This window comes from Marmota flaviventris, chromosome 18 (assembly GCF_047511675.1).
Source record: "Marmota flaviventris isolate mMarFla1 chromosome 18, mMarFla1.hap1, whole genome shotgun sequence".
NCBI classification, from domain to species: Eukaryota; Metazoa; Chordata; class Mammalia; order Rodentia; family Sciuridae; genus Marmota; species Marmota flaviventris.
Window position 1 is genome coordinate 57734260 of NC_092515.1, and position 17184 is coordinate 57751443.

Below are 17184 nucleotides of genomic sequence, written 5' to 3' on the forward strand. Positions count from 1 at the left end.
ATTTATTTATATGCGGTGCTGAGATTCGAACCCAGTGCCTCACACATGCTAGGCAAGTGCTCTACCACTGAGCCACAACCCCAGCCCCATCATTTGCCCATTTATTTAATGGGTTATTTATTTGTTAATTTTGGTGCTGAGTTTTTTGAGTTCCTTATATATCCTATTATTTATTTATTTTGGTACTGGAGCTGGAATCCAGAGGTACCTTACCACCGAGCCACATCCCCAGCCCTTTTTATTTTTAATTGAGACAGGGTTTCACTAAATTGCCTAGGACCTTGCTTTTGCTGAGGCTGATCTTGAACTTGAGATCCTCCTGTCTCAGTCTCCCAAGTCCCTGGGATTATAGGCATGTGCCACTGTGCCCAGCTTTATTATTATCATTATTTTTTAATGAAACTGAGAATTGAACCCAGGTCTTGCACATATTAAGCAAGTGCTGTACCACTGAACTATGTTCCAGCGAGGTTTTTAGTTTTTTTTTTTTTTTTTTGTACCAAGGATTGAACCCAGGGGTGCCACTGAGCCACATTCCCAGCCCTTTAAGAAAAAAAAAATAATTTATTTATTTATTTATTTAGAGACAGAGTCTCACTAAGTTATTTAGGGTTTTGCTAGATTGCTGAGGCTGACCTCAAAATTGTGATCCTCCTGCTTCAGCCTCCTGAGTTGCTGGGATTATAGGCATGTGCCATCACACCTGGCCCAGTTCTCTCTCTCTCTCTCTCTCTCTCTTTCTTTCTTAGTTGTAGTTGCACACAATACCTTTATTTTATTTATTTATATGTGGTGCTGAGGATCAAACCCAGGGCCTTGCACGTGTTAGGTGAGTGCTCTACCGCTCAGCCCCAGCCCCAGCCCCCAGTGAGTTCTTTATATATCCCAACTATTCATCCTCCGTAGGAAGAGTAACTGGAAATGCTCTCTCCCATTGTGTAGGTTTTCTTAGTCTGACTTCATGCCATTGGCCAGCGCTTTGCTTTCTTCCCGAGCTCTAGGAGCCCTAATGAGGCAGCCGCCGCCGCCTCCGCCTCCTGGAGTATTTCTCCTGTGGTGTCTCGTCTGTCTTTTAAACTCAGCTCACTACAGGTGTGAGGTGGGTTGCAGCATAGTGTCCACGTGCACTTCCTGGCTGGCACCTTTACATGTCACTAGTAGCCATTATTCATCTTCACCCATTTTAATGGGGTTGTTTCCTGTTACTGGGTTGTAAGAGTTCCTCATAAACACTTAGTGCTTATCTGACACGGCTTTCCAGTATCTTCTCCCATTCTGTGGGCTCCAGTTCTTCATCATATCTTTTGTTTGATTTTTGTTATTATTTTTTTTGGAGTGATGGGAATTGGACCCAGCCAGGGCCTCATGCATGCCAGGCCAGCACTCTACCACTGAGCCACATCCACAGTCCTTTTTAAAGTCGATTTTTAAAGTTCGCTTTTCATATTTTAGAAATGCAGAAATATAGACAGATGAAAAAATAACCACCCCAAGAACAGTCTAGTTAATATTTAATCATGTTCCCTTTTGTCTTTTGAATACACTCAGTTATGTTTTTGTTTTTTGACAGGTAATATCTACACAGATACAAAATTATACAAGTCTAAAATAAGCCTTCTTCTCCCCTGAGCCCTGTCACTCAAACTTCTCCTAGGCACAGCCACTGTTACCACCTCCCCGAGGTGGCTGACTAGATGGACTTATGTGGCCCATTTTCCCATAAATACATAACGGGGTATTATCCATTCTCCTGAGCACCCACTCATAGCAGCTCCTTTCTGGTGCTAGCTCTGCAGAGCTTTCTTTGCATAGATAAAACACCCTGAAGGTATAGTATATCTGTCTGTTGTAGGAGGTGGGACTGGAGCCCATTCTCACCTTAGCAGAAACAAGTACTTATTAAAGGATACTAGGGGCTGGAGTTGTTGCTCAGTGGTTAGTGCTTGCCTAGCACGTGTGAGGACTGGGTTCAATTTTCAGCACTTCAAATAAATAAATAAAAATAAAGGTCTATTGACAACCAAAAAATATTTTAATGAAAAAGGGTATTAGGTGGCTTGCTGAGTCTCCAGGAGGGCAGAGATCCAAATCTTGGGCCTACCAAGGCAAAATCACGTTTCAATAGCTCCTGTCGAGTGGCCCCTGCCAGGACTTGGCTCAGACAGCAAAGCAGGTTCTTTGGGGCTCAGGGTGCTGCAACCTCTGATCCTGCTGCCTCCAGACACCAGGTGTCTCTGCCACTACCTCTGCCAGGTACATGCCCTTTGACACCTGCTTCTGTTGTAGCCAGCCAGCTTTTGAACATGAGGCTGGTTGAATGGCCATACCCTAGCTGCAAGGGAGTCTGGGAAAGCAGATTTTGGCTCCCCCTTGGTAAGGTGCATTCTCCTCCTAAGTGGGGAGCCCAAATACAGGAGGGCAGTTTCACTGGGCAGCCTAAGAGCATGGCAGAAGCCCACTGTGTGGTGCTTCAGTGTAAGCGGTTTTCAGGTGTAAAATTATAGTCATCTTGACATGAAAGCAGTGCATGTGTGCAAGGTGAGTGCTGTCATGGTCCAGTGTGGGCTGTCTCGGGGCTGAGGGACCCGCTCAAGTCATACCTCTTTCCCTGACAATCCTTATGTCCTCAGTCATGGTTTAAAGTTCTTTATGCCTCCATTTCCTACGTGGTAAATGGAGACAGTAAGCACATCCCTCATGGGATGGGCTGAGCAAAGCAATGAGGCGTGAGGTTTAGAACGGAACCTGGCCCATTGTCTTTATCCATCTCTCCATGCAGCTTAAGGTTTTTCTTTCTTTTTTTTTTGGGGGGGGGTGTGTATCGAGGATTGAACCCAGGGCATTTTACCACTGAGCCACATCAACCCTTCTTATTTTTAATTTTGAGACAGTGTCTTGCTAAGTTGCTGAGGCTGGCTTTGAACTTGCAATTCTTCTGCCTCAGCCTCCCGAGTCACTGAGATGATAGGCTTGTACCACTGTGTCTATGTTATTTTTAAAAAGCAGCTCTCAACTGTTAATTTAAATGACACGTAGGTAGAATTTGTATTCTTTCCTTAACATAGGACAGAGTGCCATACCGATGGAACCAGATTCTTCAGGTCGAGGGAAGCTGAAGGGGAGGCCAGGGTCTCCCTATGACGGGAGGGCAGCTCTGAGGTGCGACTTTCCGGAGGCTGACCTTACGGAGTCCCTTCAGGTGGATGTTTTAAAGCACTTGTTCGGGTTGATTGAGAGGAGGGGCCGAAGAGGAGGGCTCAGAGGGTGGAAGGAGGGCAGAACCCAGCCCGCCTCCACTGCCCTGGATAATTCTGCTTTGCCCCAAACTTGCAAGCCTCACTCAGCAGACAAACCCCTGGATCAGTTCCTACTGCTCCACAGGAATCCAGTCCAGAAGGCGGTGGCTTAAAACAACAATGCTTGCCGATTGTCTTTCATGGGGTCTAGGGGAGGAGAACTTGGGAGTGGCAGGGCGCTGCCAACCAAGGGTCCCTCATCTCACAGGCTTCCTCCCCGAGGCCTGGTGCCCATGCTGGGGGACTTGAGACAGGGGGCTGGAGCACCCGGGCCTCCTGGGCATCCCGTGTCCCTGTGTGGTCTCCCAGCGTAATGAATGTAGAGGAGCTGGCTGTGCTGTCAGCTTTGGGCTCTAGGACATGTGTCCCAAGCTAGGAAGAAGCTGTCATGCGTTGTTCCTTCTGCCACTGTCCACTGGGGCAGTTAGAAAAAGTTACCAGAATCTTCAAGGGAAGGGAACCCAGACCCCACCCCTCAGAGGAGGGACGTCGGTGTCACCTTGGGGAAGAGCATGCGGTACGTGATAGGTGCTGGGCAGGGGTGCTTGGAAACCCACAGCTGGCTTTGGATAGACCCTCCTTCAAAGGCAGGTCAGCCCTGCCCATCATCAACACGCTGCCTGGAGACCCCTGCTTCCCGCCCTTGGCAGTCACAAGCTGCGCGAACACTTGGCACCCGGTCATCTCAGAGGTCTGGTGAGCCTGATTTTCTCCATCTTGTTCAGAATTGGGTTGAATAGTGACCCTAAGATTCAAGTCCACCTGGAGGCTCAGGATGTAACCATATCTGGAGAGAGACTCTTGGCAGCTACTGTCAAGTTTACGCATGGCACTGGATTTGGGTGGACACCCACGTCTGCTGTCCTTAGGAAGAGAAGGAAACCTGAGCACAGAGAGATGTGAAGAAGGAAAACGTTATGAAGACAGAGACACAGAGAGGACCAAGTGACAACAGGGGCAGACATTGAAGTGGTGCATCTACGAGCCAAGGTACCCCAAGGACAGGGAGCCCTTTACCACTGAGCCCCATCCCAATCCACGTCCCCAACAGAGGCTCCCTCAGAGTCTGGGGCAGGAACAGCCCTACTGACACCTACCTCAGGTGTCTAGCCTGCAGGTCAGCAGGTGTGGCCCTTGTTACAGCGTCCCAGGGAACTCCTACACCATGACACCTTGACCCCCCACATAGTGGAGGGTTGGCTGGTGGTCAGCAGCTAAATCAGACGGGCTGCAGAACCTCAGCAGATGTTCTCTGTGGACACTGTGCTGTGTGGCTAAGGCGGGGGGGGGGGGGAGGAGGTGACACACTGGAGAGTCCTGCAGGGCCCAAGAAGGAGCCAGCTCTGTTGACAGAGGACCCAGGGACAGTCATTCCCCTGAGTCATAAGGCGCCAATATGTGTTTGCTCGCTTGGGTCTTTTATTACTTTCTGTTTTTACAATTTGTCTCTGGAGCTGGCGTGATTTTGTCAACACGGGCACTGTTTATGATGGCAACAGCTTGACTGTCAGGGCCAGGAGGAAACCTGCCTGTCCTGACCGGGCTGGTTCTCCAACACTCAGGGCCAGAGAATCACTCACCCAGCAGGAGGCTGCAGGTCGGGGTGAGGCCTAGCTGCTCCCAGAGCCAGGCTCTGCTGCCCCTCCCCAGGCTGACCCTTAGGGAGGACCTGGCTGTCCCTGGCAGGCCCCTGGGGATTGGGGGAGCCCGGGCTGTGCACCAGCTGCCCAGCCCCCTGCACCGCTGTGTCGGTGGCCGGGAGGTCAGCCTCTGGGCTCTGACTTCACAGGTCCCTCTGCCTCCTGCTCGGGCTGCCCAAATGTCCCCTCCTCCCAGCCTCCGTGGCCATGTGTGAGTCCCTTCCCCTGCCTCTCCTGGGGCGGTCAGCTGCTGTCTGGAATGGTCAGGCCCATCTGAAACGGCCCTCTTTGGGCTCCTTGCTTGGGTCTGTCTTCCATGTAGAATGGCAGAGCCTCAGGGAGTGTTTGGTTTTTAAACTATGTTTTCATTGTTCCTTTGGTTTCCCGGCTTCTAGACCAGTGCTGGGCACCCAGCAAGCGTCTGTCAGTGTTCCTCAGGTGACGCGTCTCAGCTGAGAATGGGACCTTCCCCTGGGAAAGAGCACCTTGAGCGCCCTCCTGCTTCAGGCCTGGCTCCCTCCCCCACCCCCGGCCGCTCACAGGGTGCCTTCCCCAAAGCAGAGCCCGTCCAGGCCACTCCTCTGCTCCCTATTGCCCCCAATCCCTTAGTAGGACTTGCATGCTCTGCGGGAGCTGACCAGTGTCACTTTGCCACAGACACTGTGCTCCAGCACCCAGAGTCCCTCCCAGGGGCACGTCATTGTCACCGTTGTCACCATTCCTGCTTTCTGGACTCCAGCCCTCCTCCCCTCCCCCCTCCTGTGGCTGACCCACTCGGCCCTTTCAGGGGTCTCAGTTGGAGGACCCCCACCTGCAGGAAGCCCTCCTGACTTTCTCTGGCCTGCACCACCGTTCCTTCTGCCTCCCCTGGTCATCCCTTTCCACCTTCTTACAGACTGCGGTTTCCATTCAGCAGGACTCACCCCTTGGGTGGACTTTTCTGTGAGGTTTGGCAAATTATGAAGTTGGGTGATTCTACCATAGTGACAACGAAAAAGCAAACAAACTAAACAACCTAACAACTGCCCCCCCAGCTCTCCCCCAGCTCCTCTGCGGCAGCCGGGCCCCCAGCCCAGCCCCTGGCGTCCACGGCCCCTGTCTACACTGTCGTCCTTCCTGAAGGCCACGTGAGTAGAATCAGGCTCTCCCCAGCCTCTTGCTGCTGGGTCTTCCCTTAGCATCACGCTGCGAGCTCCTCGAGGTGTGCTGGTCGTGACTTTCCCGGCCGAGGGCTGCGTCTTTGGTGCGTGTTTGTTTATCCACTCAGGAGCCGGCAGACGTGGGAATCTCCGCTCTTCAGTGATATGAATGAAGCTACTGTAAACATTACCGTCGGATTTCGCATGGACATATGTTTCCATTTCCCTTGGGTCAACACAGGTGAGATGGCTGGGGCCTGTGGGAAGTGTGCGTCTAACTTTTTAAGAAACTGCCCTCTGTTTCCCCACGAGGCCGCCCCCGCTCACATCCCCAGCTGCTTGGCATCCCACCTGCACTGGGCACGGTCAGCGGTCATGTTGGCCGTTTCAGTGGGTGTGGAGTCAGCTGCTTCCCGCTGGCCTCTTCCACCAGTCTGTGGCCTCCTGACAGAATGCATCTTTCTTCCTCTTATCCCCAGACCCTAGAGGAGCGACAGACTTCTAGTAGGTGCTCAGTAAATGCTGTGGACTGACGGAACCAATCTATTGAATGAGTGATCAAGTGAAGTGGTAGTTAAGGGGAGTTTGTCTCTGATGCCATGGTTGGGGGCCTTTGATGACAGCTGTTACATCCTCCGGAGCCCAGCAGTGCCCGGCTCCTCACAGGCGTTCAGCAAGTGTTTGTTGACTGAGTGAAATGACTTTGTCCCATTATCCCACACGTGGAACACCTATAAAAACTAGTATATAATTATATACTAATAATATAATTATATTTAACATAGTATTAATCACTATGATATATAAGCTCTGGATTATGATTCCCAATCCATTTTAATGCACCTTTTAATGCAACATTTTTTGTTGAAATATTTGCAGAATTGGAAACTTGGGACCGAATGGGTTAAAGGGCCCAGCAGGACCCCAGGCTTAAGAAGCTCCGTGGAAGACCCAGAGGCTCTTCCACGCAGCAGGCCTGGGCTCCAGCAGCCAAGGGGGCTGTTCTGATGCGCAGGCTGGAGGCAGGCCCAGCGTGACCCTACTGAGGTCTGCCGGGTTCTGGGTGGTGCTTCCTCTCACAGAGCCTGCCAGCCGGCTGCTGGGACTCGCCTTGTCCCCAGGGGAGGGGCTCGTCTCTGAACAATGCCAGGAAAGGAAACCAGGCTCAGGGGCTCTTGGGGGTTTCTGAGGCCAAAGGGGTAAGGTTGGTGAGGTTCCCTGGGCTGGGATGGTGACCTCAGCCTGGCCACTGCCTTCCGTAGTGGAGACTGGAGTCCAGGATGGGAAGATTCCCCAGTAAAATAATGACCATGGCAACCAGCCACTGTTGCTCATTGTCATCCTCACTCTGGGTCACTCATTATTTTCAAGTCTTTAACTTATAAGGGAAGGGTTTGAAAGACTTTATTGAGATACTTCACAGCTGGGTGTGGTGCTGCACACCTAGCATCCCAGTGACTTGGGAGGCTGAGGCTGGAGGATCACAAGTTTGAGGTCAGCCTCAGCAACTTAGTGAGGCTCTAAGCAACTTAGTGAGAATGTGTCTCAAAAATTAAAAAGGGCCGGGGATGTGTCTCAGTGGTAAAGCGACCCTGGGTTTAGGCCCCAATCCCCTCACTCTCATTAAGATAGTATAATTCACATACCACACAGTTAACCCATTCCAGTGTACATTCCAATGGCTTTCGTTTAACCATCACTGTGGTCAATTCTAGAACATTTTCACTACGCCAAAGAGAGATCCTGTACACCTTCTCCATCACCCCTCAATACCCTCCATACCCACCTACTCCTTGGCAACCGCTAATCTATTTTATGTCTCTATAGATTTGCTAATTCTGCATATTCCAAAGGTAGGTGTTACGGTGGGGAAATTGGGAGTTTCAGAGAGGGTCACTGAGCAGGGAGCAGGTCAAAGTCACACAGCTAAGGAAGAGGCAGATCTGGGACTTGAGCTTAGATCCCCTGCAGAGTGCCCCCTATTATCCCTTGGAAAATAAAGAAGAAAAGAATTAAAAATATGGATTTTTTTCTTCTCATAGCAATGATATTAAAAATAGCCAGCGCTGTTTGTGGTGGGCCTTTAACCCCATCATCTCACTCAATCCTTATGCTCACCCTTGGATGTGGGTTGTGGTGATACCTGTTTCTTTTTTTAAAAAATATTTATTTATTTTTAGTCGTAGTTGAATACAATTTATTTATTTATTTGTTTTTATGTGGTGCTGCGGATGGACCCCAGGGCCTTGCCCATGGTAGGCGAGCGCTCTACCGCTGAGCCACAACCCCAGCCCCGTGATGCCCACTTCGAAGAGAAGAAATTGGAGCACAGAGAGGCTAATGGTCCAGTGTACCAGGGCCACCAGCAAACAGAAGAGGGAGGTGGGGGAAAGCATGTGTGTACCTGAGGGCAGGTGAGGGGTGCAGAATAAAAGGAGCCGAGTTAATGTGGATGAACGGGACTTTTCTTTCAGGTTATTTCCCCTGCCCTCCTCCTCCTCCTCCTTTCTTTTTATAGGAAAAGGAAAAGAAAGTTCCCTCCACCCTTTGAGGTCACTTCCTGACCCATTCATTAACTTGTGGGGTGGTTCCAAACTCATGACTCCCTGCCCTAGCACCTCCTATTAATGCTGGGGCTGGGCAAAGGGTCAGGTGCCCGCGGGCTCTGGCACCAGACTCTAGTTCAAGTCCTGCCTCTACCACCCACTGACCTAACACCTGGGGCCCAGGACAGCTACCTACATGCCTGAATGTGCAGAGTGCCCCCCTCCATTATCCCTTGGAAAATAAATATAATTTTATGTTTGAAACCTCCCAGAGCTGGGGCTGACCTTTCAATTACTTTTATTTTAAACAACCAAATGGAAGTTTGAGGAAGAGATGAGGAGCCCCACACACTCCCATTCCTTGCTCTGCATTCCTTCAGTTGTTCACCTTGGTGTGGGTGGGGAGAGGGTCATTAAAAAGTGAGGCAAAGAAGAAAAGAATTAAAAATATGAAGAAAAAGGCAAAGCAAACTGGGGTTACCATACCCACCGCCTCATGCACCATGGGCATCTGAAGTCCAAAAATGCTGTAGGCTTCAGTCAGGACGAAAACTGCGGCATGTTTCATATGTTCTCTTCTTGCTTGGCTCCCAGTGAGGGAAGAAAATTCCAACTGAAATTAATTAGCCTCTTCCAGGTCAGTTCCTCATATACATAAGCAGGTTTGTATTAATGAGTTACACAGGTGTGACTTAGCTAATACTTTATGCACATTGCAAAATATGAGCCAAACCAGAAGTGCTGTTTAAAGGATTGATTGAAATAAAGAAGTTCAAATTCCAATAAAAAACAAGGGGCGAATTTCAGTCAGATTTGGCCATGATTCCTGGGGAACTGGCTCCATGGTCTCAAGTGGTTGATATCTAGAAAGCAGTAGACCTGTGGGAACTAACCCTGGTTCTCACCCCAGTCACAAGGTAAGCCAAGGGTCCCCGGAGCAGCACAAATCCAGTGACTTCCGATGCAGCATTTACAACGAGAGGACAGTCGTGGATTCAGAGATGCTGTGACCCAAGCAACTTAGAAGTGCAATTGGAGCGCCCTGGCAGCTCTGAAGGTGACTTAAAGCCACCCAGAGGATACTTCCATCAAATGTGCGTAGGAAGGGTTTGAAATGGAAAAAAGCAAGTTTTTTCCTGAAGAATTTTTACATTCTCATTGGGCAAATGGGGCATCAATTATATCTGGTGTTCTTTGTTCCTTACAACACATCTTTGGGACTGGCACTACTTTGATCACGTTTTGCAGAAAGGGAAACTGAAGCTGCGGTACTTAAGTGACCGCCTTAGGGTAGTAACAGGTGCTCCCACTCCAGCGCAGCCTCTGGAAGGGCGATTAGGAGAGTTCACCAAGTGCGTGCCACACGTGCAGCAGGAGCCCTATAAGTGCTACATTGGTGGGGTATTCTCTCTCCACCTGGCCAAGTGACAGGGGCAGACAGGTAGCCCCCGCGCTGCCTCAGTTTCTCCCTCTGCGGGCCCAGGTGGGCTCCAGGCAGGGGCGCTGCGCTGGGGCGCTCGGGGAGGCAGGCGGGTCTGGGCCCGCCTCGGACCGGGGCGGCGAGGGGGACGGCCCCGCGGAGTCACGTGGCGCGGGCCGCAGCCGAAGCAGAAGTGGGAGCGCGGCGGCGGCGGGGTGCGCTGCAGGGAGTGCCGGATCCGCGGCGGACGGCGCGCGGGACCCCGGAGTCCCGGAGCCCCGACCCGCGGCGAGCGGGCGGCTGCGCCCCGGCGGCGCGGCCAGGTGAGCGCCCGGCAGGGCGGGAGCGCACGCAGGACACCCGGGACCTGCGCCTGGAGACCTGCGTCCCGGGGGCACCCGCGCACGGTGGGCAGCGTCCGGTGGGGACCTGGCCCGAGCGCCGGCGGCATGGGCAGGGGTGGGGCGCGCCGACGGGGCTCCCGGCCAGCAGTGCCCGGGGCCGGGGTGGTGACGGCGTGGGTCCGGCCCAGCCGCCAGCCACTTCCTCACCCCGGCCGGCGCCACCTCGCGGGTCGGTGCCGGGCAGCCCCGGTTTGAATGGGAGTCGGGGCCACGCGGCGCGGTCCCTGGATAGAGGGTCGCGCCAGCGCCGACGTTCGGGGTTCCTGCAGCCGAGGGGTCATGCGCGGGTGGCGCGGTCCCTCCTGATCGCCTCTGCCGAGCTCGCTGACCCTGGGGACCGCACTTCCCGTATTACACAGGTGGTGGGGGGCGGGAGCGACTCCGCGGAAGGCGTAGCCCTTCCCCAGAGACGCTCGGAGTTTCCAGGGAATTCGGGAGTCCCTCCCGCGCCCCACGATCGTGCGCAGGAGCCTGTGTGCGCGCCTGTGCGATTCACGTTTGGGAACCCCAGAGAGGTCACTGCCCTCGTAGCGGAAGAATTCGAGGGTGGGATGGGTCCCTTTTGCACAAGGCCTTTGGTGCCCGGACTCCGTCGGAGGCGGGGCCCAGTCCTTTTGGCACCTCGTTTTGAATTTAGTGAGAGGCTGGTGGGGCGAGGGAGTGACACGGCAAAAGGGAAACAGGTGGCCTCGTCAGTCAGAACTTAATTTGAATTTCACTTCCATCTGTGTGACCTGGGGTACCTTGAAGAGCCCTCTGAGTCTTGGTTTCTCCCCTAAATACTGCAGGTCTCCAAGCCCGCTTCTCAGGGCTGTGAGTGGGGAGAGGTGTGGTGTGGGTGGGGAGAGGGAGCCCATTCCATGGGAAGGGTACTCTGGCAGTTTCCACCCCTGGCCAAAGGCCTTTGCATAGGTGCGGACCATCGTCCTTATTGTTAGACCTGCAGGGAGGCTTTACAGAATTGGACGTTCACGTTGGCCCCAAGTAGTGGTCCTGATTGCTAACTCGTGTGGGCCAGGGCTTCGCATTACCAGCCTCACTGATGCTTAAATTGCCTAATGCTGGTGCTGCCTCCCCGACCAGGCCAGGTGCAGCAGGCGGAGGAGGAGCTAAAGCAGGGTCCCCATGAATAGCCCCTCTGCACCCTCTTGGTGGAGTCAGTGGAAAACTACTGGTGAGAAAATTTTTGGAAACATTTCTTAGCTTAGAAAATGGTTAAAAACTCAAAAAAAGAAAAGGGTATCCTTATGTCACCACTTTAATGAACATAAAATGGAGTCATCCCTTCTCCTAGCCTCCACTGGTGACCCCTTTCTTGGGTTTGTAAACAGACAGCTTTTAAGGAAATGTAATTTAAGTCAGGGGCTCGCAACTTGCCGGTCCAGTAGTTCATGAATCTTTCCACATCAAATTGGTTATAGATCTCCCTCCTCCTTTCAGTGGCTCCCCAATTCTTTTGTGTGCATCTTCCATTCAGAGATCCCTCTCCCCACCTCCTGATGAGCAGTGGAATTGTTTACTGTTTTTTTTTTCTTTTTCTACTACAAATAACCCTTCGGTGAACTTCCCCGTGTCTCTTTTTGCACACGTGTTCTTGCTGGATCAGAGAACATGCATGTTTCATATTTTAAAAGATTCTCACAGGTTGCCCTTAAAAAAAAAAAAAAAGAAAAAGTTGAACCAAGGTCCGCTTGGCCTGTGGCGGCCCACACACTCAGTTCCTTCTATGAAAATCTCCGCTGCAGCAGTGGCTGGGGCCTGTAGGAGGGAGGGCAGGCACTGCTCAGGCTTCCGCTGGGCCAGATTTTAACAGAAATTGTTTCATGAAATCCTGTACTGCCCCAAATATGTGAAGGGCTTTGAAGAGAAGAAAGCTTCTGTTTCTTGGGCTGGGGTTCTTGTGTATCAAGTTCACTTTAAAGCCAAGGACATGAAATGTAAAATTGACAAGACCTCTCAGTATATCTCAGCCATGTTTGTATTTACACTGTAAATCATATCGCACAGTTCCCCTTCGAGGGTGAGAAACAAAACAACAACAACAAATAAAAGGATTTCCAGGCTATTTCATTTTTTAAAATAAAAAAGCAGAAACAAAGTGGAGATTGCCTGGTGACTTGTGCTCCTCCTTGGGGTCAGGGCCTTGGAGACCTTGCCTTAGGTGCTAAAGCATGGAACTCTGGAAGCCCCAGCTGAGAACCGGCTGGTTTTGGTGGTTGACTCTAAAGATCTTTGGCTGAAAGGCTCTGTTTCCACTTGGTGAGAGGCAACATCAAAGAGTTGGTGTTGATGGCTGAGCTGATCCATGGGCTTCTGAGTGAGGAGTAACTGGATTCTGGGGAAGGTTAAGTCCAAGTCTCTCCCAGGGTCAGAGTTGGAAAGACCCAAGTTGCCCTGGCGACTTAGCAGTGGGGAGCTCGGGGGCCGTGTGGCCTTGGACAAGTCCCTTAACCTCTGTTGAAAGGGGTAGGGGCTGCCAGTTTAGTTAATATCTGGCCGGATTCTGCCATGGGACTCTGAGGTTTAGAAGGCAGGTGCTGAAGAATGAGGGGCGTGGCACTCAGACTGGGTTCCCGGTCTTGCACCGCCCCTGGTCTGTGACCTTGAGCAAGTGATTTCCTCTCAGGACTTTCATTTTCCCCTCAGGCATTTCTCATTGAGACAGCTGAGATGGACAGGTGTGGCACCTGGGGAGGGCCGGTCATGGGTGCTTCCCAAGGGTGAGCTGGGCATGGGGCACCCCGCTCATTCCTTTTCCTGGCTGATGAACAGGGGGTTAACTTCGGGCTCCCTGAGGAGATGCATTTGAGCGCTCCGCAGAGTTCTTGGCGTCCCTCCTGGGCCCGCCCCAGTCTTTGCTTAGTTGGTTCTTCTGATTGAAATCTCATTCCCTCCTGGCTCATCTTTTTTTTAAAGATGGGATCCAGAGCTCCCCCAGAAGGTTTCTCTGAGCCTTCTAAGCTCCTAACCCCACCCCAGACCAACGTGGGGATCTTCTCCCTGCCCTGTGGCCCATGTGTGTCTCTGTGGTTGCACTTGGCTCTGCCTTAAGGTTGTCAGGTGCTCACCTGGCAGAGAGCAGGTGCAATTAGTGAGTTTATGCAATGCTAGCACACCCTGAAGGTGGCTCTGGTTAGGGCATGCAGTGGAAGGAGGAAGGGGCAAAGGGCAAGGCCTAGCCTCTCCCCATTCCCCCTCATTTGCATCCTGTTGGCATGGAGTTGGACGTTTGGTTAATGTATGCACCAACGGGCTGATTAATGTTAACTGAGACCCTGCTACGTGCCGCCAGTGGCGCACACACTCTAGCATCTCCTCTACCAGCTGCTCCTTGAGGGCAGTTTGCCCCAGGTTACAAGCGAGGGGCCACAGATTTTGAGCAATTTAACTGGAGGCTGAGAAGTTTGGAAGGCCATACCGCCTGGTGGACCTCTGTTGCTCACTTCCTGGTCTCTGGGCTGGGAAAGTTCTCTCTATTGCTACTTTGTAACCTTGGAGGTTACAGAGTAACAACAACTCTGGGATTTGGAGAAAAGGGAGGAGATAAGGACACACAGAACAATTGATGGTAATAGTCAAATTGGCTAAATCTAAGGAGAGTCATTGTTTTAAGGGCCTGAGACATAGCATCTTGTTTAATCCTTATAAAAGATAGATAATGTTAGGTGTTTTGTTTTTTTTTAAACAGGAGTGAGAATGAGGTCCAGGGGGTTTAGGAGACTTCTTGTAGTGGCAGCCAGCTAGCAAGGTGGGCCCTGGTGGTCCAGCTCCCCTCACTCTTAGATGCCACCTCAGGGGACAGTCACTGTGCCTTTGGACATTTGGGGCAGGTTAGTGGGGGAGGTGCAGAGTGAGGGCTCAGGGAACTACTGCAGGATTTGAGCAGAGGAGTGTCATGATTTGATTCATGTTCTAAATGATCCTTCTGACCACTGGACTGGTGACCACAGCGGGCCAGGGCAGAGGCAGACAGACCAGGGATGGTTAGAAATTCCCTAGCAGGATAGAAAAGGCCGGTGGGGTGGGTGCAGTCTTGGCTGCTTTGGCTAGTCAAATAATTCTACAGGGAGAGAACGGGTCACCACCACCATGCTGGGGTGATTTGGTTATTCAAAGCCCGCTTGACAGTTGGGTCATTGAGATTGGGGGCTCCTCCCATACCTGACTTCATTTAAACCTCTGTGGCCTGCCTAGACTCTTTGGGTGGCCAGAGACTCTCCATCTCCAGAACCTTTTCTTAAAGTGCATCCCGATAGGCCTGACTTCCATGACCTGTTACCTAAGCAACCCCTCAGTTATTAAAAGCGACTCACCCCTTTATTCTGCTCTTCCAGCCTCCTATTTCTCCTGCCTTCTCCCACCTCCCCGGAGGGACCAATGATGCCCACCATGGTCAACGTGGACGCTCTTCCAGAATACGAGAAGAGTCAGATCAAGAGAGCCCTGGAGCTGGGGACAGTGATGACCGTGTTCAGCTTCCGCAAGTCCACTCCTGAGCGGAGGACGGTGCAGGTGATCATGGAGACGCGGCAGGTGGCCTGGAGCAAGACTGCCGACAAAATCGAGGGCTTCTGTGAGTACCAGCTGGGGAGGCTGAATGTTGGTTTCGCATCTTTGATGTAAGCGAGGGCTGGGGGTCAGAGGTAGAGCTCCTGCCTAGCACAGGGGAGGGTCTGGGTTCCATTCCCAGCACCCTTGGAACAAAACACACGGACCCCAGTGTTGCCACTTGTCAGGGGTCTTGGGGAGTGGGGGGAGGTCTAGAGCAGGTGGGGCAGCGAGCCAGGAAAGTCCTGGGAAGTCCCAGAGGCCCAGCTGCCTACTTGGAAATGACATTCGGCCAGTGTCGGGGATGGCAGCTGTCGGGGCTGGTGGAGCCCAGCTTGCTGAGACTCCCAGCTGGGGGCTGATGCCTGCTGGGCTTTGCTGCAGCCCAGGCCTTTGCTTCTGTGTCCAGGGGCTGAGAGCATGTCATTGAACCCTCTGTCACTTTCCAATAACCTTCTGGTCCTGGTGGAGGTCCCTGTCCTTTCCCAGCCCTGGTAGATTGGGCCATTGGCTCAGTTTCTGAAGTTTCTAAGACTGTTTCTAACAAATAAGAGTAAGGGCACTTCAACCATTTGCAGTAGCAGAATATTGCTTTAATTTTTATTTTTATTAACTGCTTTTTAATTGAAGAGTTAAGCTGTATTCTTGGGAGTTGGGAGTCAACTTATAAATGTCTTTTCCCCTTCTACCTCCCCCAGGACCCAGAGGCAAGCTCATTACCAGTTTCTTTTGTCTTCCAGAAATATCCTGTGCTTTTGTAATGGGAGATTTTTAAAAAATAATTAATTTATTTTAATTAAGTATATGTGGCAGCAGAATGCAGATTCATTGTATACAATTGCAGCATACCTTTTTCTCTGGTTGTACATGATGCAGCTCACACCCTATGTGCAGTCATACAGGTATCTAGGGTAATAATGTCCATCTCATTCCACCATTTTTCCTGCCCCCATGCCCCCTCCCACCCCTCCCTCCCCTTTGCCCAGTCAGAGTTCCTTCATTTTTCCCAAGCCTCCCCACTCCCTGTTATGGATCAGCATCCACTTATCAGAGGAAACATTTGGCTTTTGTCTTTTGGGGATTGGCTTACTTTGCTTAGCATGATATTCTCCAACTCCATCCATTTACCTGCAAATGCCATAATTTTATTCTCTTTTAATGCTGGGTAATATTCCATTGTGCATATATACCACAGTTTCTTTATCCATTTATCTATTGAAGGGCATCTAGGACCCCAACTTCCTTAATAAGACTCCTAAAGCGCAAGAAATAAATCAAGGGTTAATAAATGGGATGGACTCAAACTAAAAAGCTTCTTCTCAGCAAAAGCAATAATCAGTGAGGTGAAGAGAGAGCTTACATTTTGGGAGCAAATTTTTGCCACATGCATGTCAGATAGAGCAATAATCTCCAGGATATATAAAGAACACAAAAAACATAACACCCCAAAAACAAACAACCCAATCAATAAATGGGTGAAGGAGCTGAACAGACACTTCTCAGAAGATATACATACATTCAATCAACAAATATGTGAAAAAATGTTCAACATCTCTAGTATTTAGAGAAATGGAAATCAAAACTATTCTAAGATTTCATCTCATGCCAGTCAGAATGGCAGTTATCAAGAATACAGGAAAAAAAGATACGACAACAATAAATGTTGGTGAGGATGTTGGGGGAAAGGCACACTCATGCATTGCTGGTGGGACTGTAAATTGGTCCAATCGATTGGAAAGCAGAATGGAGATTCCTTAGAAAACTTGAAATGGAACCATCATTTGACCCAGCTATCCCACTCCTTGATCTATACCCAAAGGACTTTAAAATCAGCATACTACAGTAATGCAGCCACATCAATGTTCTTAGCAGCTCAATTCACAAGAGATTAAAAAAAAAAAAAAAAAAACAACTCCACAAATGCGAACTACTACGTAACATTTCTGTACCTTCATTTATTTTTTCACTTGGGAGTGGTTCCTTATCAGGGTTGCCTCATTCTTTCCCAGCCTCATAGCATTCCAGAGCATGGTCACAGTGTACAGCTCAGCCCACAGATGGGCATTTTGTGCTGTTTCTAGGCATTTATTACTAGCTGCAGTAGCTACCCCTGCGTTCTTCAAAGAAAGGAAAAGCATTTTTATTGAGATAATTGCCATATCTTACATACAATTCACCCATTTAAAATGAA

General features: G+C 50.8%; 1 protein-coding gene across 1 annotated transcript in view; it reads left to right on the top strand.

Annotated features, from left to right (window-relative positions):
* The first annotated feature begins 10308 nt into the window (after positions 1 to 10308).
* The window catches only part of Plcg2 (phospholipase C gamma 2), a 124246-nt gene continuing 117370 nt past the window's right edge, over positions 10309 to 17184 (top strand). Inside the window, exons 1-2 of the mRNA XM_027933125.2 lie at positions 10309 to 10364; positions 14780 to 15018. Of these exons, the coding sequence (XP_027788926.1) occupies positions 14823 to 15018 (196 nt within the window). The 5' untranslated portion in view covers positions 10309 to 10364; positions 14780 to 14822. The remainder of the gene's footprint in view (positions 10365 to 14779; positions 15019 to 17184) is intronic.